This window comes from Eptatretus burgeri, chromosome 10 (assembly GCF_056783735.1).
Source record: "Eptatretus burgeri isolate ZD-2024b chromosome 10, Ebu_testis_v1, whole genome shotgun sequence".
In the NCBI taxonomy this organism is placed as follows: Eukaryota; Metazoa; Chordata; class Myxini; order Myxiniformes; family Myxinidae; genus Eptatretus; species Eptatretus burgeri.
The window spans coordinates 11587810-11614926 of record NC_140970.1 but is presented as its reverse complement, the minus strand read 5'-3'; the positions used below and the strand labels follow the sequence as shown (position 1 = coordinate 11614926).

Genomic DNA, 27117 nt, shown 5'->3' with positions numbered 1-27117 from the left:
CTTGTCCAGAGAAAGTCCGATGGAGCACTACAAAAGAACAGTTTCCATTCTGCTTCTGGGCTCCCTTATAAATAAGATGGTGAAACGATTTGCAGTTGAAGGATGTCATGCATGTGAGCTGCTGTGTTATGCCATAGAAACTCTACAGTTCCGGTATGGAACTCTTTGAGAACATAGAGGGTATGCTGCAATGGGAACGTGATCTTCCTTTCCCAAAATGTCTGGGAAATGAACTCAATAGATGGCAGGCTCTGTGGAGGAATAGAAAAGGTGAATTACAGTGTGCTTTCAAGGAATCGTGAAAATCGGACATCTCGATTGCCAACAACCTTATTCAAGCCCTTTGTCCATGCATTGCAGAATCCAAGCACTCTCACATCGTGCAATTGTATGTCTTGTGAATGATTCAATTTCAGAGGTTAGTGTTGGTTCATGTCGTGTTTCTAAACTTCCATTTGTTGATTGAATTTATTGCTAATTTTGTGTATAAAACTAAATGTGAATTTCTGCAAGAGTAATCTACCAAAAGAGATACTGTTTTGACCATAATATCCAACTTGTACTCGACATTTGCTTTTTCAGTCAACATTTTAATGTTTCCGTTTGTGTCAAGTAAAATTGCTGAGGCTGCTGACAAATACAGTTATGTTTTACATTCCACAAGGTGACCCTGAAACAGAATTTTTTTCAAAAGATTTCTTGACCTGGTGCAAATACAACATTATCTCTCCCCCTCTTCCTAATCCTCTCCAAACAAAAATCTTGGATCCACCCCTATTTTTGTTCTCATCATTCATTCCTGAACGTCTGTTCACCAGATTTTCTTCTCTTTTAAAAAAAAAATGGTCTGAAGGGTGTTTAGGCTGCATTCCATCTTTATTTTGAGTGGCCAATCCAAGTTTCCTTACAGGTAGGAATAGTCCACCACAAAGTATGATCTGAGCCATTCCCCTCTGTAAAGGCCGGATCAGGTTTGTAAGCAGGTTACTAATTATTTTCACTGTCTTATTTAACCACATTTGCACCATGTGTAGACAAGATCAGACATGGCTCCGAAGGTCATCAATCTGGAATCGCATAATGAACACAGCAACCACCTTTGGTTTTCGTAATATGTGAATGTTTTACTTTTGTTTCAATGGGGTTTCCCGGTAGGGGTTTTGAGGGTTTTTACCATTGCAGCTTAATAAGTAATTGACTCGGAATCTGAACGTCCTGAACATCTTTTCTTCCACGCTACATTGGTGACCCTGCCATGATCCAAATGACTGAGAAGACGTTATAAGCATACAACCAGTCACTGGGAATGATCAACCAACCATGCCCTTCCCAGATGCTCAACGAGCTTCATCGGTGGCAGCAGTTTCGAATAGAGCTGCTGAAATTTTCGCCGAATGACCCGTAGCTATGGTTTATGCAAGTCGAAGCCCAATTCGACACCCGAAACATTACGACTGAATTGACGTGATTCAAATACATTGTTGGCTCCTTGTCACCAGGGTATGTGACGGAGATGAGAGACATTTTACTTCAACCTTCAACAAATGTTCCGTTCACGACTTTGAAGATCGCACTCATAAAGTGTGCAACTCCCTCTGAGCACTGCTGCTTTCAACAACTTATAGCTAATGATTTAGGACGGGAGTAGGCAACCTTTCAGAAGTGACGTGCAAAGAGTTGACTTATTCACTCTTATTTACAGATCTATGTGCCATTGGTACATTTTTAACATCAATAATAGTCCTACTTACATTTTAGCAGCTTCATTAATAAATTAAAAGGCAGATCTTACCGTTTAGTATGATCCTTGTCCTTGCTTTCCCTTACTGCGTTCTCAAATCTCGGGCCCTTAGTTTGATACTTTAAGCAGCACACAAGCCTCTGAGTGTTCCCCTTTTAACAAGCTCTGGGAGGGACAGAGATCTGACTTCACATGTGAAAATATCTGTTCACAGAGGTACTGTTTGTAGATCCAAATTCTGAGAGCAGTGGAAATGCCACTTCATTTAAACAATCAAATTTCACAGGCAGGGACTTTCAACAGGTCAGGATGGCGACCCCGTCATCTCTCTCGGTGGCCTCAAGTATGCGCTGCAGATCCCCAAACTTCGAGGCCGATAAGTCTGAACATTGTAACTCAATGGGCTGCATTTCGAAATCTTCAACACCCATCCACTGAAACACTGTCAAATCAATGTCACTGGTATTTTGCTTCAAGTTATCTGGTTTAATAAGAAAGGAAAACATCAGGCAAAAACATTGGAAATCTTGAAATGTAACAAAATTCCGATGTGAGTTCTTGCATGTACATTCCAATCTCGGCAACACTGATGGTGTGATGTGTCGATAGTTCTTTAAGATGTTGGAAATAGTGGAAGTCGAGGTGTCAATGTCCTAAGGAAAAAAAACCCGACAACTTTCACAAGAAATGTCTTTCATGTTCGAAAAAGACCCATAACAGTTTGGCCTGCACCCGGCAGATGGAAGTCAAGTTTGTTGAGATGTGTGGTGGTGATGACAGTTAGAAACATTAGTTGCACGACCCATTTGTCATCAATCAGTTCGGGATAGTTTTGACCTTTTTTCTGACAAAAAGATCTTGATTGCATCAAGACGGTCCACAAAGGGTGCCAAAACCTTCCCACGGCTTTGCCAACGAACATTGCTGTGAAGCAGAATGTCTTTATATGCACTATACATTTCCTCAAGCGGAGCTTTAAACTGCCTGCGCATCAAGAAAATTAGATTCACCACTGTAGTCATCACATCATGAAACTCAGAACTATAAATCTTTGCACGAAGATTTTCTTGATGAATAATACAATGAAAATTAACCATCGGATGTCCAATTTGATCCCCAATGATTTTTTTACAAAATCTCTTCTGTTTTCTGACCAGAGCTGGGGCACTGTCTCTTGTCATAGATATTTTTTTATGTCTATTCCTCTTTCCTCAAAATGATCAACAAACGTCTTCGCTGTGTCATCCCCTGTTGATGTGCAATGCATGGGTTTTTGGCAGCATACCTTTTCTTGAACTTCGTCTGAGTCACAGTATCTCACAACAACTGCTCACTGCAGTTTAATAAAGTCATTTATATCCACACTCTCATCAAGCGTGACACGAATACCATGCATCTTTTAACGCCACCGTCTGTTGTTAACGATTTCTGCCATTTTGCGAATACATCTCTCCACTGATCTGGCAGGCACGGGTATGTCTTTAAATCTGGAGATGATTGTGTCTTTATTGGGCAAACCATTGAACAAAACATCTGAACAACTGAGAAAAGCCTCTTCCATATAATCCCCATCTGCAAATGGCTTTCCATGTTTTGCAACACATAGTGGGATTTTGTAACTTGCCTCCGTGACTTGATTTTTAATGCCACAGATGCTCGGGAAGACACTGCTTCACTTTCCGTCCATTGCTATGTACTGTTTGAATGGTTCACCCTTATCCACCTGATCCTTGAAGTGTTTCTCATGCTTTGTCTGAAAATGTCATTGGATATTTGATATGTGGCAAACAATGCTCTCACAACATCGAGCACAAACAGCATGGTCTTTATATGAAAAGTCAACGGTCATCAGCATGTCATTGATGCATCTCAATCCATATTTATCTCTCCAAGAGGACTGAAATGAGCAAACATCTAACTTTGCTTTCTTCGGAACTGCAATTTTTTCCAAAAAAAAATGTGTTCAGTGGCACTCATCGTGAGATTTCCTTTGAATCAAGATTGTCTGGCCCCACTAAACATAATGCAGTAAATAAACTAATTGAATCGTTTTTCGATGTCAAAGCTTTCATTGGGAAGCATAATCTCGATTCGAGACTCAAAAGTATGCTCACCAATGAAAGCTCTTGTTTTTTGATTTTTAAGATCTTTTTAGAGAGTGACAGAGCAGTCAAACATATCCGGGTTTTTTTCAACTTAGTTTCTTCGCCGTTAATGAGACTTTTATTGTACATGCCACTCAAAATCATCGTGCATGCCACTCATGGCACACGTGCCGTACTTTGCTGACTCTTGATTTTGGAGATCGAAGACCCACACAACTACTGCGTCATATGCAGCAGCTTCTTGGTGACCGCCATACCACCTTCGACCAGTTGTTCCTTTCTGAGTTGTTTGTGCAATGTTTACCACCATAAATCTGTATGATACTTGCACCTAATGCAGAGCTGGCTGATCATCTCATTGATGCTGATACACCGACCGTGGCTAATGTGACATCTCCAGCACAGCACATGGCTGCCACAATCTGAAATGGCGGACCTGAAGAAGCATTCATCCACTCAAGGAAAAAGTGCAGATTATTCTGGATCTCCTGTTACCATCATCTTAATGCAAACTGCAGGAGTTTTTGGGCCTCTTCAACGTTTTACCCTCCATTTATTCCAAACGCAGCCACAACACTGAAGCCACTGAACGAATTACTTGCAACTGATAAGCATCCTGAAGTGTTCCGATGGTCAGAGCCAACCTTGTCAGCCTTCAACACTATCAAAGACACCCTGGCCAACACCTTACTCCTTATTCATCCGAAGCCAGAGGAGCTAACAAGCTTGATGGTAGTTGTGTCTGTGGTTGCGGTGGGTGTAGCACTTCATCAGTTCATCGATGCCGACGGCTATCCGTTGGGCCTTCTCTAAAACGCTGAAACCAACAGAGCGCACGTACAGTGCCTCAGATAGGAAATTACTCGCTGCATACCTCGCCATCAAGCACACTTCATCGATACCAGAAAATTCTCTGTCCTGACTGACCACAAACCTTTAACTTTCGCTCTATCCACCCATTCCGACTCTCATTCTCCTTTCACACTTTGCCAACTCAGTTAGATCTCGCAATTCACTACCGAGATCCGGCACATCAAAGGAATTGTGAATTTGGAGTCTGATGCTCTCTCACGCATCGAGATAGTGACGTTGGCTTCTACCAACACACTTGCCATCGATTTTAATGCACTTGCAGCAACACGACGGGAGGAAATGGAGCTCCACCGTGTATAGTCGGCAACCGGTTCACTTACATTTCATGAGGTAATGCTCCCAGGGACAGACACTACCCTCTTGTGTGATGCATCGCCAGGACAGTCACACCATTTCCATCCTGCAGTATTTCATTGTACAGTCTTCGACACTTTTCACTCACTGGTGCACTCGGGTATTCGAGCAACCCAGTGACTCATCACCATGCACCATGTCTGGTTATGCCTCATCGTCGACATGCGCTATTGGGCCAAGCAATGTCTTCAATGTTATTGCTCCAAGATGTGACGTCATTCTGCACACCACTCGGTAGCTTTTTACCACAACATAAGCATTTCAACAGGATCCATGTGGATCTTGAAGGTCACCTACCACATTCAAACAAGACACTGCTATTTACTGACTTGTGTTGACTACCTCAACTGTTGGCCAGATGCTACACCGAAAGCTGACATCACTGCATCTACCATCGACAGGGCCTTTGTCGACACCTGCATCACACGTTTTGGTGTTCCAACAAACAATCAGTATGGATCATGGTAGCCAGTTTGACTCGGCTCAATTTTGCGAGGTGTCTCAACTCCTGGGTACAAACCATGTGCGAACCACCACTTTCCATCCAGCAGTGATTAGTATAGTGGAGCATTTCCACCACCAACTCGTCTTTCCACAAAGTGCAAGGCAACTCCACACACTGGACTGACATTGTACCCAATGGTCCTGCTTGGTATGCGAGCTGCTCTAAAAAATGACCTTGGATGCTTCACTGCAGAGGAAATGTACGGTGCACAGCTTCGTCTCCCAAGATAATTTTTCTCAGCATCCGATGACACTTTGCCCGATGCAACCAACTATGCCAACCAACTTCGTTCAGCCATGTAGGGCCTGGGCGAGACCGCTACATACGCCTTCATAATACCTGGTTTTTATTCTCAAGGAATTTTCTACATGCACCCACGTATTCGTACGGTGTGACGCTTTCCGGAAACCCTTGCAGCAACCTTATGCGGGACCTTACAAAGTTCTACAATGCTCCGATAAGACCTTCATACTTGATCTTAACGGTGGTCATGATAATCGCCATAGATCGCTTGAAGCCAGCTTTTCTTGATGCAATACCTGAGCCGACCCTCCCATTGAACAACGGGTCAACACCTACTACAACAATATCCTTACCGTCGTATACGACTCGCTCTGGGCATCATGCACACTTCCCAGCATGATATTTATGAGAGTACATTTTGCTGTTGACCATTTTTTTCTTTGCTGTGACTTTTTTTCTTTTCACTTGGACAGTCTACATCTCTTCTTCTCCACTATTGGGTAGTCGATCCAGGCGAAAATTATTTTTTTTTTAATTTGTTCTTCCCTTATTATCAGTTTTTCCGTCGATATGTTTCTCTGTCTGTCTGTCTGTCTGTCTGTCCCTCTGTTCGGTCCAGTGCTCCGTTAATACAATGACGATTTTGATGAAACTTGGTTGGTAGGTTTATACCATGACCTAGTTGTGTGCAAATGAGAACCGTTGCGATGGACACCACCGTTGCTTATCAACAGGACTTTGAAATTTTTGAAAAATCATTAAAAAAAATTTTTTTTGAAAATCAAAAATCGGGCCACGAGCGACTGCGGGCAGTACATTCAGCCATATTGTCAAAAATTTCCAGCCGGATCCGATGAAAACTGTCGGAGAAGATAGACTTTGCATGAACCCTGGTCGAAAACAATAAAAAAACGAAGTTCGTTATATCTCAGAGACTATGAGTCAGATATACATGAAACTGGTATGGTAGGTTCATGGTATGTCCTAGTTATGTGTGAGAAAGAACCGTTGCTATGGACCCCTCCGTTGCCTAGCAACGGCCGAAAAACCTCTAAATGTGGGGGTATTTTAACGAAAAAACAATCTGCAGCATTAACCCTTGAAGCTGGAATCATGAATTTTATTGTGCTTAATCCTCAGGTCATTCCCCATCGAACGGGCCCATCGCGTCAGGTTCTTTTGGGTAGGCGACTACCCATGTCTGCCTACTGGCTTGTATTGTATTTTGTTTGTACCTTCCATTTGATTAATGCACAAGGAGAGGGAGTTGTGTAGTGCCATCATTTTGCCTTTGTTTTTCGTAATATGTGAATACGCTTCAGTTTTGGTGTGATGGGATTTCTCGGCAGGTGTTTTCAGGGTTGTTGTTTGTTTGTTTTTTGTGTGTGTGATGATTGACATTTCTTTTGGTGAGGCTTCTTCCACTGATTTGTCATTATCTTTTGGTGGAAAATCCACTTTACTGTTTCTTATGTATTTATTTAATTCATTTGTAATTACTGACTGCCTGGACACAACTGAGGTTGTGGATCTACTGATGTAGGTAATCTACCGATGTGGATCCATGACCGAGGTTGTGGATACGCTGTTTCGAGAGCTTGTGGGCTGAAAGGATCGAAACCTCGAGGAAGAACGGTGTCCAGGTGTGCGTGTGTGTCTGTGTCTGTGTCGGTGTCTGTTATTTGGAATAAAATTGTGTCCATTTAAAAACCCCATTTTCTGGGATTGAGGAAGAAGATACGAGAATGGGAGTTTAATGTAGTGGTTCCAACAAAAACATTTATTATTCTACAACAGCAAGACCTCTTTAGAGTTTAGAAGGACACAGAAGGAGCACACAAAATTATACATAGGAATGCAGTACTGTACTTCTCAAAGCAATAGTAAAATAAATAAAAGTACTGTACATGGTCGGAACACAAACAACCACAGCCATGACAACACTTAAGTGTTATAAGAGATCCTTTTTCGCGTGTTTTACTTCATTTTACATCTCGTTGAGATTCACAGAAAGAAAGGCAATGTGTTTGTGAAGTACAACATGTGCTGTGTTTCGTATTGAACCAGCAAGTGAAGTGATGGGTCGGCACGCCGAGTGTTCGTAGGTGGTAGTAGGATAGATTTGGTGATGTGCTTGCCTTCGAATGCATGCTATTCTTTGTGGTTGTTAAGCTGATTCCATTGCATGTAAATATTTCACCGCGTCTATCATCAGAGTCTGATGTTTGGCTGATAATGCAGCCTCATAGATCCGTATATTGGATGTTATCGATTTGTTCAAGCGGTGTACCTCGTAGGTTTATTACTTTCAATTTGGATGCTACGTAAATGTAAGTTCAAATAATGTGATGCTATGTCTGATTGTCCTTACTATAATTCATTGACTGGTGTTTGTTTGTCATTCTACTGCTGTTGCAGTTCTGGCCTGATTACATCTAGACTTGCTACATAGGATCAGCATGACCCAATTATCTTTTCCGGTAGTTTAAGGAGAGGGGGGGAGGAGGGGGACGCAAATTCTCTATGTAAATGTGTATCTTGTAGCGCCGCTCCAGCTAGGCTAGGGTATTGTAAGTCTCCACTCCATCATCATCATCATCAAGCGAACTTGGGTAGAACTTTTGATTGCTTACCACTCAATTCTACTCGACGCGACACGAGTGGTCGCAGCGATTGATAGTGTGGTGCCCACATGGGGAAAACGAACCCCTGACACCTACGTAGGTGTAAACCAGGTATCCTCACCACTGGACCAATGTGGTTCCCCACCATTTGCAGTACAGTATTCCTGACCCCACATTTTCCAGTGCAGTGAAGTGTTTTGAATGATAAACAAGCAGTGGGTATGTTTTTTGCTTCATGCATGCAACCCAAGTTATTATTTTTTTCGGGAGCAATTAAGGCAACTCAGTTACCTTTACACTGCCCAAATAAAAGTATAAATCAGAAGCACGTGTTTTATGCTTGGAACAAGATCGCCTGTAGGGTTGGTACTCTACTCATGAATCATAATTTTTATGAAGTCAGTGGGACACTTGCAAAACAACCTCAATGATGAGGCAGCACCTGAACTTCTCTGTTGTCTGGAATATCATGTTTGATGCCTCATGTGCTCCTGAGGAATATGGTGAAGTATAATATGTGCTTTTGTAAAGTTGGCTGCCCATTGGGTAACCCAGGTAACTCACCTTTGGTCCAGAGAATTACCATTATTGATTTGCCTACCTTTGTATATGTGGATACATGATGCTGCGCTGCTTGGTGCTTGCCTAAAAGCTACATAAATGTTGTGCTGGTAAAAGCAAGATCTTCGACCACACAACTCAGGATAAAATTGCACTCCCCCTTCGGTGAAAAGGATGCTTTGGCACCGGTTCACAAGCTCATCAGAAGCTCCTTCAGAGCAAAAGCACGATGTGGTTTTAAACCTGATTTAAGGAAACTGCTTTTCTGCAGCCACTTACCTTATTTAGCAGCCCACTATTTGTTGACAGGATATTTGGGATTTGACAGGATGGAGCAGAGGTAGTCCACTTATCGTTTAGTTGTCCACAAATAGTGGGATTTGTGACCCGACTGTCTTCTGTCGGACTGGTGCAGTGCAAGCGTGTGAATCAGAGTTCACAGTCGGTATATAGCTCTACCGTGTACATATATTTATGAATAACCTTGTATGATTTCCAAATCAATTCCATCAGAGCACCTTGAGTGAATATTACGCGTGTTCTACACAATGGTAACACGGCTTACAGTGTGTTTGTTTCATTTGTAAATGCAACCATGAAGGTCCGCATTACGTAGCTACAGTACGTCTTCTGATTGTAATGTAACAGGCTCTGTTACAGGGCGTCGGTGCTGCCGAAGCAGTTTCTTGGGAAGGATTGTACTGGGTGGTTTACCATTGCCCTCCCGGTAGTAGTTATGGCAGGAATTTGGAATTTGTTCAGGATGCCGGCGATAGCTCAGCTACTCTTTGTGAATGACAGCGTGGGATCTTTGACATCCACCAATCAATGCCGGCAGACAGGACGCCCAGATTCACGTCTATCTGAGGGACAGCGCACACGTTGATGAATCGCGCCCGTGAAGCACGAGGATGGCGGTTCATAGCTCGGTCTGGATTCAAACCCAGGCTACATAGCTTGGAGGTGTGTACAATTCCTCTTGGCCATCCTGCCAGTGCCAGCTGACAGTACGGAGGGTAATATTTACGGCTTGAGCAGAATTCTCTTCCATCAGGAATGTGACTCCGGAAGATGATTTTTGGTTCACGAGCGCCAACCAGAGTGACCCCTATATTCATTATGTCTGTCTGTCCAGAGCATAACTCCGTGGACTTTCATCCGATCTTGATGAAACTTGGTTATGTGTTCGATATCAATGTCTAGTTGTGTTTTCCTGGATGAGGGCATGGCTACACCCATTGTGACGCCCAAAAATAGCCATTCTTAGGGGGTAGTCGGATTAAAAATCTTTCTTCTCCGAGGGAATTGACTGAATGGAATGGGATCTTCGGTATTTCAATATCAAAATGAATTATCGAAAACTTGTCGTTGTCCGATTTTTTATTTTCGTCCCAAGGTCAAAAACTTAGAAAATTGCGAATTTTGACATAAAAAATCATATGACCGAACAAACTTTGAGAGCGAGGATGACAATATTTTTTATGCATAATCCCGAGGTCATTCCCCACCTAAAGTCTTGAAACCATATCTCGAACACCTTGCCCGTGGCACCCCCTTCAAGTTTGTTTTTACGCTGATTTCATCAAAGTATGGATAATCCAAGGAGTGCGAAATGCCATATAGCCTATATGATGTTATATTGTTCCTGGAATGTTCCAGAGGAAGTTTTGCACCAAAGGTTATAATCCTTGACCTTTAAAGGCCACAAAGGTCAAATTTTAAAAGTTGCGGGAATCTAACCGGATTTTCGACCTTCTTCGACGAACTAACTCCAATAAGCTACAGCACGTATCCTGTTTCCTTATTTTAATGTCAACATTTTTTGTGACCTTTAAAGGTTATGCAAAGGTCAAATTTTGAAAGTTGTTGAACGAAACCGGGTTTTCGACATTTTGCAGCCAATAACCCGTACCACATCATGTTGATCATTTTTATAACTTGGTCAAAAATTATCACATTGTCTCATTCTTGACTTCTGAAACAATCTACATCGTCAAATACCGCTTGTGAACCATCATCATCTTCAGGCTTGTTTTTTTTTTTTTAGATTTTTCCGAAACGAACGAAATGTTTATTTTCAAGACAGCGCAGACATGATGTTGTGCAGCTTGGTAAATTTAAATCCACATCAACACAACAAAACCCATCCTGGTTATTATTTTTCTGGATGCAAATCTAAAACGTTTCTACACTGATTTGTGCACGCATTATATATACTAGTGCGTGCCCGTACGTGCAAAAAAAAAAAAAATTCAAACCGTGCCAGAAACAACAACCACACAGGCAGTTCCTTCGCTCACATGCCCGTACGTGCAAAATAAAAAAAATAATTTAAAAAACTTTCAAACCGCGTGCCAGAAAACAACCACACAGGCTGTTCGTTCGCTCTCACGTGCCCGTACGTGCAAAAAAAACAACAACAAACTTTCAAACAACCACACAGGCCGTTCCTTCGCTCTCGTAAACGACGACTGGATTGGGGCATTGTGTTTATCTATAAATGCACATAAGAAATCGAGAAATTATTAGAATACAGTAAGTCATCACTATCCAGAAGTCCGTATGTTGTAACCCGTAATGGGGAATGCGCTCTAACTTGGCCATAACTTGGGAACCACTTGTCTGATTAACTTCAAACCTTGAAAAGGCAAACAAACAGAGATTGCTGGAATTATCGATCGAAGATAGATAGTGTGGGTGCAAAACGCCAAGCAACGTGTCCTGTCATTGGTAACTAAAGCACCCTTTCCCCATTGGCCACGCCTACGAAGCAACGTGTCCTTTCATTGGTAACTAAGGCACCCTTTCCCCATCGGCCACGCCTACGCAGCAACGTGTCCTTTAATTGGTTGGTAAATAAATGGCCATAACTTGGGAACCGCTCGTCCGATTAATATCAAACTCCGAAAAGGCACACAGTCAGGTCCCCAGCAATATACCTGGCAAGTTTCAATTAGATCAGACCAGTGGTTGTCGAGAAACAGCGGTCACAGACACACATACATATATATATATATATATATATATATATATATATATATATATATATATATATATATATATATATATATATAGACACACACACATATATATAGCAATTACTCAGTGTGCACCCGACGCCGATTATGTTTCAAGCAGGCAATACATTATTCTGACACATACCTTTACTTGGGCGGTGTGTAGGCAACTGACAGCTGCCTCAATCGCTCCTGAAAAAAAAAATAACCCTGGTTAGACTATACGTACATGACGCAAAAACATACCTCCTGCTCGTCATTCGAAACACCTCACTGCACTGGGAAACGTGGGGACAAGAACACATCACTGGAAATGGTGGGACGTGTAATACTACCTCACACATGGAGGCGGCGCTGCACGATACACATTTACCTGGAGGATTTGCGTCTCCCCCTCTCGTCGCCCCAAGACCACCGGCGAAGAGAGAAACGCCCGACACATGAATTGGGGTCATGCTGATCCGATGCAGCCAAGTGTGGATGTAATGGGCCCACAACTGTAGGAGGAGCACCGCGACAAATAAGTAAATAAACAAACACCGGTCCGTGAATTTATACACTGAGGTACCTTAAATTCCCAACAATTAATTATCAGTCGTATTCCTGATTGATTGATTTGGAATCATTGTAATTACGTTTGTGGTTGTATTCAAGATTGCCAAAGTTCGGTCGCGATTCGGTTTTACAATCTCCACGGCGAAAGCGCGTCTTCCGATTGGCTCCGTTCCAGGAACGTCATGACGATGGGACGTCGCAGGAGGCGCACGCGTTGATTGGTTGATCTCGCCGTTGCTATAGTAACTTCCGCGAGGAAACGAAGCGATATTAGGCCACGCCCCCCTCAAGGAGGAACAAGTGTTGAGAATTGACGCCGCCCAGTCGCTGTCCCACATTATTAATTATTTGTATTTATGTATATATATATATATACATATACATACATCTTTGAAGCTGTGCGGTCACAGAAGCGAAGCGGTCTTGTGTGGCGAAGGATACTGTAAGTTAATCTCCGTTATCGGTTAATTGCGGGTGTCATGTCTCTTTTTGTCCCTATGTAGCTGTAGATGATTAAACGAGCCCAGAGTAGACAGCGTGCCGCGGTTCGGCCCGGCCCGACACGTGTTGGTGGCCCACTCCGTGGTGACGTGGAGTCCCCAGGCTTTTGGGAACTTGGCCCGAGTGGTGGCTCCAAGGCCGCAGGTGAACACGTCATCCGGGCCGGCCGGTCTCCGGGTATTAAGGTTTTTTTTGTAGTGCTGGGTAGTGGTTAGTGAGTGGTGTGCGCACGTTTTCACTCTAATTATAAAATGTATGACTAGCAAAACACCCGGGGGGGGGGCGGGGGTGTGCCATGGTCCGCACATCGTGCTGTGTGGGTGTCCTCGGAGCCAACGTTTAAATGGGGTTTGAAGTTCCACTTGTACTTGGTGTTGTTGTTTCTCCTCTTGTTTCATCCCTCCGGCCACAGCGGCACGGCATGGCACGGCATGGCACGGCCTCACTGGTCCAGTGGTGGCCTCTGTGCCGCCTGCTTGGCCGTCTTATCCCAGGCATCGCCGACTCGCCGTCTGCTGCAGCGCCAGCGGGGAGGGCCTGCTGCGTCGTGAACCACGTTGACCTTCAGAGGGGACGTTCGTGTCGGATGCACCTGTTTCAGATCCATTATAAGATCGTCGGGTTTTTCTCACAAAACGAAGCCTTTTCACCACCAGCCGTGACAAACTACCGGATGTCCTCTACTGTATTGTATGGTGACTGGGACCTTGTGAACACTTTACTGCATCCCACGGTCCACAACCACCGCAGTGCCGTCGCTAGGGAGCAGGGATGCACGGTCTCCAACGCAAAATCGTATCTGCAAATTTGATTTTTTTTTAAAAAAAAATGTTTTTTTAAACTACATTTTGTCTTTCTGTTTCGAGTCCGACAGGATGGTGCACAGGTAGTGCACTCACCGAAGTCTGGTGTTGGCTTAGTGGTTCGGGTGGCGGCTTGGGATCCGAGGGTCCTGAGTTCAAGCCCCGTTTGCCGCTGAATTAAACCACACCAGGAGGTTGACTCAGCCTGTCATCCTTCCAAGGTTTGCAAAATGAGCACCAGTGTACTGGTAAGGGGGACACTGCATCAGCGGCAGAGCCGCGTCCCAACCAAATGATGCAACCAGCAGCCACAGGCTGCACTCGATAAAGAGTGCACTCACCTGGGTTTGAGTGTCAACCCGACCGGTAAACTGTCTGATTGGTGCCATCCCGGTGCTTCGCAGACTGGGCGGGGCATCGTTGTGAGCGCCTTCCCTCGTATGGACGTTAAATAAGCTGGGTGTCCTGTCTGCCGGTGTTGGTTGATGGACTTTGTAGATCCCACTGTCTTTTTCGCGAAGCGTAGGTTAGTTATCGCCAGCACCCCGAACGTGCATCAAATTCCTGCCACCCTCGGTTGAGAACCATGAAAGATTTGGGCGAAAAAGTTCCACCGGCTTGGCTCCGATGAATGTGGAATAATTGTAGTAGTACTGGTGTCGCTTTTGCTTCAAGTGCCCATTGTATCTGCACTCCATGACTGGTTTGGTTTTACATTTTTACTGCAGCCGTCGCACCCGTTAGCATCACTCTCCGCACGTGTGGGACATTGTGTTGTGTTTCATTGGTCGACACTCCTTCCCCCTCTACTCTCGTACCCTTGCTCGGTTTGGCTTCCATCCGATGACTAAATGGCTGGATAAGCTTGATGAAGGTAAACTGACTTCGTTTGTAGTTAATTTATCTTCATTCTCGGTGGTGTTTACGTGTGAAATGTAACTTTAATTTCTCGGCCTCGTTCGCCCGTCCCCCCTCGCAGCGTAGCAGACGGCGTTTTGCAATTGTCTGTCTGTCCAGGGCGTAACCTTTTTACCATTTGAGCTTTTGTCGTCAAATTTTTTTTTTGGTATTTGAGATGCTTTCTACTGTAGTTAAGTATGCCTTCCTTGATTACTTCCTGCATTTTCCAACCTTGTAATTGTTCCCTCTTATCCTCCCCCTCCTATTCACCCATCAGCAATGGCCCTTCAGCCCCTTGTGTGGTAATGAGCACCACTGGGTCCTCAAACACTGCCGGCGTTTCTGCTAACGGGAGTCACCCCGACCAAGATGCCGCTCGTCAGATGGCCAAGAGGCTTTACCACCTGGATGGATTTAAGCGATCGGACATTGCCCAGCACCTGTACCGAAAGTATTGGCTTGCATTGCATTTGATTCTCTCTTTACCAGTGAACCTCCCAACGCTCAAATATCTTATCGGTTCCTCATTTCTTCAATTTGGTGTTTATCTCAAAGTCAGCATAATTTTGTTGTTTGAACCTGTTGCGGTTTGCCGCCAAACTGCTACCTCGCTTATTGTTGGGAGCTCGTTTAAAGCAAAGGTGAAAGATGAAATATCTATATATTGTCTTTCTTGTTCTTAAATGTTGGGCCACATTCTCTGCTCTGAGGATGCCTGTTCCGGAATCGTCTTGTTTAGCAGTTTTGTTGTTTGTTGGTGATGTGTTTGCGGATCTGGCCGAGTTCCCTCGTACGTGCGTTTGTGCGCGGACGCTTGTCTGGGACGCGTGCTCTTTTTGATGTCATTTTGGGTCTGTTCCTATTTCCTCCCCTTGCTTATTTGCTGAAGCTCACATTGTTCTTTAATATATATATATATGTATTTTTACTTTCCCCTTGCCCACAGTGATGAGTTCAGCAGGGTGGTATGTGAAGAATACTTGATGCTTTTTGACTTCACTGGACTCAGCCTTGATCAGGCATTAAGGTGGTACAATTCGGTTTTGCACATGGTAGCAAAAACATTGGGTTGCAGCAAAAAACTAAATCTGTTCTCGTTACCCCACCCCCCCCCCCTTCTCACCCTTGTCTTTCCAATGACAAATAACCCTGAGGCCTTGTATAGAAGATGTTAGGCTTTTGGATTTCCAACTCTCACGTTTCCATACAATCTGTTATTTTCTGATGTAAAAAAACCGTTAGTGACACCATCTCGAAAATGGCATTACCAGCTGCTGTTTTTAAAATTATATATTTTTGACTCGATGTGTTTCCATAACTCCGATTGCATTGTGTCCTCCGGTTTGGCAGGAAGTTTTTAAAAGCCTTGGTGTTGGTGGGAGAGACTCAGGAGCGCGAACGCATCTTGGCTCAGTTTTCAAGATGGTACTGCCACAGCAATCCTGACGGAGGCCTAGAGGAAGGCAAGTGTCTCACCTGTTCAGACCACAACGTCATATTCCTCTTCCCCCTTCCTCCCCCACATCCTTTATTAAGAACATACTCACAGCCCTCAGGACCGTACTTGTTCGCACACTTTTTTTTTTTGGTGGGGGGTGGGGGGGGGGTTCACAAACATGAGTCAATCCAAAAATTCCTATCTTTATCAAAATAACTTTACATTGAGATCCACCGAAGGCAAGCTAATGGATGTTTCATCTTGGATGATAACAATTTTCCTTTAATGTTGTTCGCATTTTTTTCAATGCTCCTGATTTGTCCTCTTGTTGTGATCACGTACCATCACTGTTTACTTCATAGTTGCTTTGTAGTTGTTTGATGGAAGCATTCTCAGCAGCAGTCATGGCAGTGAACTTGTCTGTAGTTCTTCTTGGAGGGGGGATGGTTGGTCTATGGTGGTGAAGGACATAAAACAGAGGTGACAGGTGAACCTGACTGCCAGATTGTTTGCTGCAAGCAAGTATCAGGTCATGTGCCTCAGGATTTTGGGGAGAAATTCTACCAATTCCCAAATGTCTTGGATACCAGAGCATCAAATAACACGATGATAGACTGGGCCTCCAATTCATGGTGTTAAGGCTTTCTTCGTGTCTCCAGATAGCACCCTTAAACACTTCTGAGTAGCTGAGTCATGTTGTGAAAGCATTTCACATGGTCGTGAAGACGTAGTAGAGCTTATCTTGATTTGATCAACTTGAGCAAAGTTTGATGGTTTTAATATGAAACACAACACTGAGGACTTTCCCATTGGTTCACTGCTTGTTATTACATAGGCTTTGATGTTGTTCTACCCAGTTTTTGCCAAAGTAAAGAATTAGAATGTCTTGCAAAGATGCAATATATGTAATCAAGAAGGATTGACAGACTGAGAGCTCCTTCACCATTCTGTGAGTGGTGGTGCATGGCCGTTCTTTGTTTGTGGAGCACGTTGTCGTTGTGTCTGCTCATGCCGTTGCGCCAAAAAGAGGAGCAAATTTGACTGTCTGTGTGCATCTTACTCCTCTGTCAGCACTCTCTCAGAGTCCGCTCCAGATGAGATACTTGCAAGCTGCTGTTTAAAATATATATATATATATATATATATATATATATATATATATATATATATATATATATATATATATTTCCATTCTGGACGCTACTGAACCTCCTCTTCTTCCTCCTTGCCAGTACATTTTCCTTTGATCTACTTTTATCTTGTAAGTTGTAAACCTAACATTATAATTTGTTAGTTATATTGTATCATTAATAAACTTAATTTTGTACACTTAAATTTGTAAATCACATTACAGTAATGTATATCACAATTATCATGGAAGAATCTTACCGACACAAGCTGAGAAAACCTTCCATCAAAAGCCACTGTTGTGCTGGTACGCCTTTGAGCTTTCTTCGCATCTTTGAAGGATGCATTTTGTTTATTTTTTAACTGTGCATGAGTACCTGAGTACCAGTTATGTGAACCCATGTGTATGGATATGGACACCCAGCAGGATTAAATCCACAACCTGCCAAAGGGCGGAGGAGCTCCTTGTGAGCCAACGGCCTTCCATATCTGGTACCAACTGCATCTGCAGAGGTCCTCATGCGGTTGGTTACCTTCCCGAGGAGATTGGTGGCAGGATTTGCACTCCGGCCACCGCAAAACACTTGTGCAAAACTCACTCAGGTGTGTGGCGGAGTGGTGCTGAGGTGTTGTCCACCAGACTGCTGTCTCCTCAGGTTAACTTGAGGCGGTCCCTTCGGGTGGGTGCCTGGAATGTCCTATCCTTAAGAGATGGAAATGGGCCAGGCATCTGCCTGGGGGATGGCCGTCCAGAGGCCCCTGGAGTATCGATGGAAAGTGGATTCAGTGTCGTGCTGTGGCACATGCTCCGTTTGTATGTATGTATGAATGAATGTATAATCAGAGAATCTTCGTACCAAACTAGTTTGTCACTTAATGATGCAACTACCTTCCTTCGATTGAAGTGAAAGCTCTCCAGAGAGGCTACAGTTACTCTGAGAACCAGGACGAACACCGCTACCCTGTGGAACACCGCCTGCTTTTAGGAAGTTGTGAGAAAATACTCCAAAAGTGACACTCTGCTTGTAGTGGGTAAAGGAAGTCTAAATTTTGACGCTTCTGTTTGAGAGCTGAGTAGGGAGCGCTTGCTACCAATGTCAAATATCCAGGAGATGTGATTTTGTTTAAAACATTCACTGTTGTAACGTCAAAACACAAGGCATCATAATTTAATGCATTGGACAAGCAACAACAAGATGCAGTGAACATTCCTGAAAACTTATTTATATTTCTACACAATTCAGGCTCGCGGAAGAGCGAGGTGATGGAGTAAAAAGACAACATTGGCGGCAGTGGAGGCACAATCGGATAGAACAAAGAAGGGGATTTTTTTGTATGCATAAGTCTTGGCTTGTGGAAGACGAAGTACACTGAATGGAACAGTACATAACAGACGATGGCCAAGATAGAGGAAAACTTGGACAAACGATGGGTGTAGGGAGGAAATGGGGGGGGGGGTGAGATTATGCATGGGGTGGACAAGATGGATACAGAAGGAAACTTCAAGAAGGGAAAACTGGAAATTTTAAAGGAGTGATTTGAGTGGGGTTAACGAGGGTCGAAGAGCTCATGGTTTTGGATTGGGGATGATCTGAGATGGTGGTGAACAGCTGTCTTGAAAACCTGGAGGAAAGGTTGAGATTTAAAGAGAATGTGGAAATTTATTCCAAAAGCACATGGTGCAAGACCAGAAAGGAGGTGGTAGAAAACAGAAAGACCACTGACTTGTTTGCATTGGCGAAGTGGTAGGCCCATCGACTCGGCTTGGTCGCGTGAGATTCCAATCATCTTAAAGGCCTTCGTTTCCACAGCATCAAGCTGAGCAAGATATGATGACGGGGAGCCAGCCCAGAGGGAAGATGTCGAAGACCAAGTACGTACAGTCCTCCATCAAGCTACGGATGAAGGCCTTATGGGTGGATACGAGTTCAGGCACGCCAAGGAAGGATTTTGTACGACGGAGGATGCCCGGCTGGCAGCTGGCTTTGGAGGCCAACTTTGAAATGTGGTTTGCCCAAGAAAGATCATGAGAGCCAGGAATCAAGAGGATTGTTGAGAAAGTAGATGGGGGAGGGGGTGGGAGCAGTTGCCAGATGGTCCTTTCATAGAGAGTGAGAGTGGGATTTGTCATGATTGAAAAACATGTTCCAAGTGTTTGATCAGCTTGTGATTTTTTTTGTTGTTGTTGTTCAAGGTCTGAAGAGAGGGAACAGGCTGCTGCCTGTCTGAAGGATGAGGGATGTCATGACAGAAGGTGGGAGTCATCAGCAAATAGATAAAGGGAATTTTCTAGAGATTCAGAGATTATTTATGAATGGGCCCAGAACACTGCGTTGGGGTACTCCAGCCTTGAGAGGGAGAGGAGATTAAAGGATTCCGTTGATAGCAACATGCTGGCGACGAGAGTAGAGGAGTTCAGTAATCCATGTGTGGAGTTGGCTGTGCATGCCATCGGCAGAGAGTTTGGAGAGTAAGGCAGGATGCCAGACTGTATCAAAAGCACGGGATATGTTCAAAGAGACGGCCCTGATCTCATGTCTGACATTGAGGGCCTCCATCCATTGTTGGGTGAGTATATGCAGCCTGTTCAAGGTGGAGTGACCTGGACTGAAACCAAATTGGTGATCTGAGACGAGGCTGTTGGAGAAAAGGAAGGATCTCATATCAACTGCTGTGATTGATTCCATGACCTTGCTCATGATTGAAAGTAAGCTGAGAGGTCTGTCGTTGAGGTGGATCAGTTGTTGCACCTTCTTAATGTAATGCTGTGATGTTGGCTGATGACCGAGCACAATGGCAGGGTGAAAAGGGTAGAGAGAGGACGTGCAACATCATTAGAGCAGGTTTTTAGGACACGTGAGCAGATGCCGTCCGGTCCAGTAGCAGAATCAGTCGAGGGTTGCCAGAATCTTCTCCACCTTCTCAAGTACAAAATACAGAATACATTCGTATGTATGAGTCATCACTGTTGGTGGATGGCACAACAAATAGATGAAGAGGTGGGAACGGAGGGGAAATCTCAGCCAGAGGTACTCTTGTTGGTGAGAGGCAGAACAAGGACAGTGAGTAATTGAATTATTGATGTAAAGGGCAACTCCGCTGCTGGGGCATGGTTCAGGCCTATCAACTCGGAGACAGTAACCGGGGAGAGACATTAAATAGTTTGGGACATCATGTGAGAGGAAGAATTCTTTGAAACAGATGATGTCTGGTTTATTGGCAGGGACCTGGGTTGAGAGATCTGTTAGAGCAGAGACCTCGGATGTTTGAGGTCCACACAGTTGGAGATGGGGTGGGGAGGAGGTGTTGGGATGGTGCAGGATGTTGAGGGGGTTGAGGTGGGGGGTGGGAGACGTTGGGGTGTGTTGAGGAGGAATCTTTCAGTGTATGGGGTGCAGGTGAAGGTCTGAGTGTGTGGTGTGTGGGGAAATGTTTCAGAGGGTGAGATGAGGGGGAAGCATTGAGAGGGTGTGGTGAAGAGGAATGCAGAAAGCAGGGCGATGAAGAGCCTGGTGTTGGTTCAATGGTTGGGGTGGCAGCTTGGGATCCTAGGGTCCTGAGTTCGAGCCCGTCGGCCACTGAATTAATACACCGGGGGGTTGACTCAGCCTGTCGTCCTTCCAAGGTCGGTGAAATGAGTACCAGTTCCAGCGTGTGTACTGGTAGAGGGGCACTGCATCAGCGACACGGTCGCGCTTCAAGAAATGATAGCTACCCTGGCAGCTAAGCTGCCATACGACCACCACAGGGATTTGAAGCTTTGAGGGGTTGGGTGGCGGTGGATGCTTTTTCACCGATTCCAAATTTGTAACTTTGACAAACGGAGATTAGATCGCTTGTTCAAGGCATGGAGAAACGCTGTGCTGAATGAGGGGGGGGGGAGGAGGTGGTGGGGGTGATTGTGGAGGTGGTGCAAAGCAGACAAACACCTGAGAAAAATACTCCTTTTGAAGAAGAATAGACGCATATTGTGGTGAAGAAGAACACGTGTCTTGCATTTGTGAATGGATTCAAGGGTTGAACTGCATTCTTAAAATGTTTGTTGTGTTTTTTCAAAGTAGTATTTATATGTGATGCAGATTCAATTTATAGAGAGGGGGTGGGGGGGGGGTGTAGAACCAACAGCAGGGCATTCAACAGAAATGAAAATTGTTATGGAGTGAAACAAAAATTGTTTTTGTTTTTTGAACAAACAGCTTTGTTTTGTTTTGTTTTTTTGAAGTGAGGAGGGGAAATAGAAGTAGGAAACAGGACAGGATAGTGTTGAGGCAATAGAAGCAGGAGACGCTTGTTTTCCGTGGGAACGCCTTGATTCTTAATACGTTCAGGCCTTGACATGACGTAACTAATAGTAGAAAACGATGAACTAATTAACCTGAAATATTGTACGAGACAAAATGGCAACACTTCGACGAATGACTCGCACAAAACACGACGAATCGGCTTTGGTGAGGTGGAAACGAGCAGCTCAGATTTGCACGTGCGAACAACCCAAACCAATTATTCCAAATACAAAAGAAGCAATGATAAGAGGAGGAGGAGGAGGAGGAGAGGAAACTTGGGAACCTGCAAGAAAGAAAGTTGGGTTGGGTAGGATTTCAGTTGCTTTTGTTGGTGATTGATTCACCACTTTACACAAAACTACAACCACAACTGCTTGTTTAACAGTCCCGATGATTTCAACCTTCTTGTAGGGTCTTCTGAGAGAAATTTTTATCCCCACACTTTAACGAACCCGTTTTTCAGGCCCGAAGTTCAATTTGTAATTTGTTCAAGACGCAGGCCATAACTCGCCGCTCTTCATGAAAGACAGGCCATACAATCTTTAACATCCACAAACCAATGCTGGCGGACAGGACAACCAGCTTCACATCCATCCAAGAGACAGTGAGTGCACTTTGTGATGCATCATCACGGCTGTACATCGTTGAGCCAATAATCAAACTGGGGTTATGCAGCTCAAAGGCAAGCACAATACCCTTGTTCTGTCCTTTCTGACCTTTTAAACAGAAATATACAACAATGATTTTAATTGATGATGATAAAACATGACAAATCTAGTAAAGTGATCAAATGTGATGTGCATGGCATACAATGTGCTTAACAACACCTTCAAAGGAGGAGATTGAGACCATACTCTGTTCAGAGCATTGGTGCTGCTTCAGCAGTCTCCTTGGCTATTGGGCAGAATCCTGGATGGGGTGCCACTCCGACATTGTATACCAGCATGCTGGCACTCATTTTGCTGACCTCGGAAGGATGACAGGCTGAGTTAACCCCACCTGGTATTAATTCAACAGCTGAGTGGGATTTGAACTCGGGACCCTAGGATCCAAAGCCCACCACCCAAACCATTAAGCCAACACCAGGCATTTAAAGGATGATGTTTATGTAACACCCTTCCTGAAAATGGTAATTACCAGAGTCAGGAAATAACTTTATCTCTCAAAGCATGCTGGCAGGATTATTTAGAGGTAAGCACATCCCAGCGTGGGCTCAAATCCCGACCCAGCGATAAACTGCCATCCCTGTGTTTCACAGGCAGGGTGAATCGTCAACATGTGTGCCATCTCTCGGATGGCCGTTGAATTGGACATTCCATCTGTCAGCATTAGCCAGCATATATGTATTTGGATATAACATTAAAGATCCCACGGTGTCCTTTGTGAACAGTCGGCAACCTATCGCCGGCACCATGGACACATTCCAAATTTCTAGCCTGACCTCTTGAGTTGAAGTGTCGACCCATTCAGGATTGTAGCCCAGTAACTGCTTGGACAGCACGAATGCTCTGCTTAGGGCATGGTACATTATCATGATGATCTTTTGAAGCAGGGAACTGGTATAGAAGCTGCCATGCCTCAAGGGCTGCAATCATCCCAGTCAAAATACGATGAATGGTTTAATTTACTTGAAATTGCTTCATAGAAGTGATTCATAAGAATACTTGTATTTATAAGAGTACGCTCAATCAAAAATCAGGGAGAGTCTGCTTTATTCTTGAAAGAGCTAAGCATAATTCAGATGTTTTTAAATTAAGTTGGGTCACATGGCGTTGTGATTGATTTACTTGCTGCTTGTGCATCCATGTGATTGAGGAGTATTTCAGGAAGCCTTTGCTAGCATCCATGAGGTCCATTTGGTGAAGGATATATCTGAAGAATACAACATTGACACTATATATGTATATATGTATGTAATCTCAGATGCACCTCCTGACTGTTATGGTGAGCATTGCCACGGATTATGTCTCACGAGGTAAAACCGCATAATCCGCACAGAACAACCATCAGTCTGCCACCCAGACAATTGTTCCTGCTAATGCAAGCCATTCAACCAGAAGGCACGTGATGTGACCAGCGGAAAAATCAAAACATAAGTAGTATGATGAGCACTGCGCTGATCCTCATTGGACACTCCACACCGATGTGGTCATCATTGGTTAGATATTTATCGGTATACCGTCCTGATGAGGGCAAATAAGCCCGAAATCTGGATCGGTGGTTCCGTTTGATGTTTAACTGATAATGACCATATAATCTTTGTCTTTGACAGTCACCGGGCCAAAGCCTCCGTGTTGGAGGTGACGCTTTGGTGTGGACTGTGTCCGATGGGGATCGGCGAAGTGCTCGTCACACTCCTGTTTCGATTATATATATATTTATTTAAAATAGTGTCTATGCTTTCTCACTGAGGCAAACTGTTGCTTCTCATAACATTGGTCTTTGGTGATGTTGAAGTGTATCTTCTTTCCTCTAAATATATGTGGTGTGGATTTTGGGTGCAATTTTTTGGAAATTGGCATATGAGTATTTCGGCCCCACATTCCCCACCATTATGCTCACCAGCCCCCAACTGATTAGTTTAAACTTCATGGATCTGTGCCTGCACTGAAACCTCTTTAACTCTCAAAGGCTTCTCTTAGGTAGTGCACCACTATCTCATGTCATCCCCCATCTCTCCCTACAATGTTTTCGCCCCCCATTAACCCAACCTAGCCCAACCCTCTTACTTGCAGGTTACTGTTTCCTTCTGTTCTGTTTATATATACAGGGCGTCCCAAAAAATGTACTCGCTCTTTAAATGATAATAAATGCATTGTTTATTGACTTAGAAACAAGATTAATGGATAAATGTATGTTTACAAATGTTCAAACTGACAACCATCACGTTCCAAACACAGCCGATAACGCGGATCAATGGATTAATGTTGGAATGCAACTTTTCCAATTAATTCACTTCAAAATGCGATGGGCGATTGATTTTGGGATTCCTGTCTCACGAGCCATTTGTGGTACAGATTTCCGTGGGGATCGGTGGAGGGTTTCCAGCAATTGATTTTCCTTTGTGGGGGTGGTTGATGACCGTGGTCTTTCTGAACGCTCCTTATGGATGTCACACACAGTTCCATCTGTTTCAAACTTATCTCAGATGCGAGCAATGGTGCATCGCATTGTTGGATCTTTGTGAAAATGACTTCTAAATTGTCTTTGCACTTCCATGATGTTTTCGTGCTTCCAGTAGCACTTTATGATAAATTTTCTTTCTTCAAAACCTACTCGTACTTCTGCCATTATTAGGATCATTTTGATCTGAAAATAAATGAAAAATTCAATGAGTTATGAGGAGCCAAAATGTGAGTACATTTTTTGGGACACCCTGTGTGTAATATATATATCTCCATTCATTTCTGTGCTTAATGTCTCCAACTGGGGTCCCACTGTGAGTACGTTGCATGTTTTATCCTCTGTCGCTTCGCTGTTCCTTGAGCCGAGATTTTGTATCCAAGAATAATCAAAACAAATGCCTGATGCAAAACATCTTACACATGTCATGTTTTTCATTTTGGAGATGAAATGGAAGTCTGTTCGACTCAAGTCTGGTGAATATTGTGGGTGAGGCAAAACTCCCTGGGGCTGCATTGTCATGTTCGGAATGGCTGCATCCTATTTTGCACACTGCAAGTTTTAGACGATCATACAAAACCATATGGTCATAGTCTCCATTCACTCTTGCACGCCGTACAAGTACCAGATTTAGCTAAATTCCTGTGTGGTCACAAACTGTAATGGGAAGCACCTTGATGCCACATTGTTGGAATTCTGTTTTTTTTTTTAATGTTGAAGTTGGCCTTTTCCACTCGCTTGAATGGCACTTCAGTTCAGCTTGTAGCTGTGGCTCAGGGTTTCATATCCAACAAGAAAGTGTTGCCTTCTCGGTGAAAACAATGAAGATGTTAATACAGAGCGAACTTGAAGGGCGCTCAGTCGAGTGCATTTGGCTTACTGTTTAACCTGGTGTTAGCTTAGCGGTTAGGGTGGTGGCTTGGGATCTTAGGGTCCTGAGTTCAAGCCCAGTTGGATGCTCAATTAACACCAGGGGGGTTGACTCGGCCTGTCATCCTTCCGAGGTCGGCGAAATGAGTACCAGTGTAGCAGCCAAAAGGCTGCACATGAAGGGAAGGGGTATGGGGTATTGATGGATTGATTCAATCTGGTATTTTTGTGTTGCAGGCATGATGGGCCGAATGGCTTCCTTCTGTACCTTAATTCCTTGTAAATACCTCCACCACGTAATGCCTAATCCACGAGAACAAATCGGGCCCAATAATTTTTTGAAATATCATGCCATACAGTACTATATCGTTTTTGGCCCTGTCTCTCAATGATGAAGAATCACTTTAAAAATTCCAGTGTCCGGATCCGGATCGTCACCAAAATCGAATCTACTTTTCCTTGTCACACACCTACCCTGTCCACCAAGTTTCATCTGCATCCGTCCAACTTTTTTGAGATATCCTGTGTACAATTCAGACAAAGGGGTGAAAAAGTAACCTCCTTCACCTTCGGTGGTGGAGGTAATGAGTTCAGTTTCTGTTCCACCGTGAGACGAGGCACCTTTTTGTTCCCTCCTCATGGTTCTTGTTTTTTTTTCTCGAACCTTCAGTGCCAATGTGATTCAGTGTTCACGTGGGTGTTCCCAACTCTTTCTCAAGTCTTGAATTGTGATCCACCGATCTTGAAGCAAGATTTCATTAATACCAAGACCAATGTTCTCACATTGTCCAGTGGAAGACCTGTTTGTACATGGTCTGTCATGCACATCTGTTTTTTCCTCCCAGAAAGGATGATTCCCATCGTTAAACATTTCTCAAATGAGCACAGTTGTGAGGAGAAACTGCAAAATGTCTTATTAGATTTGATGCTTCATTTCATTTCTCCTTAGTTGGTAGCGTGCTCATCCTGTACCATGTGATACAGAGCGTCAGTTCTGTCAAAGCAGTTTCTTGGCAAGGGTTACAATCCAGGACTGGTCACCACTCCGTCATAGGAAATCAGGACAATTTGTTCAGGGTGCTGGTGATAGCTCGCCTACTCTTCGTGAAGGATACCGTGGGATCTTCAACGTCCACGAACTAATGCCGGCAGACGGGACGCCCAATTTAATGTCCATCCGAGGGATGGCACACACATTGATGAATCGCCCTTGGGACCTGTGGAATACAGGGATGATGTTGTTGTGGTTACCAAATTCGCAAACCACCATTCAGGTCCCTTAGGTGAGATATCTCGGTAAGTATATGTGTAGTTAGGCCCAAACCCGTTGTCTAGTGGGAATACATGTCATTTATGCGTGCTGCGACTCTTCAGGATAGCCGTTTTTCTTTTACTATCTTTATTTTGGACCAACCGCCATTGTTACCACCACCAACCACAACATCAACCACCCACGGCGGCGCCGCTTCACGTCACACCTCGCAACCGTCACA

At 44.0% G+C, this 27117-nt stretch overlaps 1 protein-coding gene across 7 annotated transcripts in view; it reads left to right on the top strand.

Moving 5' to 3' along the window:
• The window catches only part of LOC147017948 (uncharacterized), a 189027-nt gene that overhangs the window by 125582 nt on the left and 36328 nt on the right, over positions 1–27117 (top strand). For all 7 annotated transcript variants that reach the window (XM_085897081.1, XM_085897085.1, XM_085897082.1 and 4 more), the window contains 3 exons: positions 15060–15233; positions 15729–15809; positions 16133–16245. In XM_085897081.1, coding sequence (XP_085753207.1) covers positions 15060–15233; positions 15729–15809; positions 16133–16245 — 368 coding nt within the window. The remainder of the gene's footprint in view (positions 1–15059; positions 15234–15728; positions 15810–16132; positions 16246–27117) is intronic.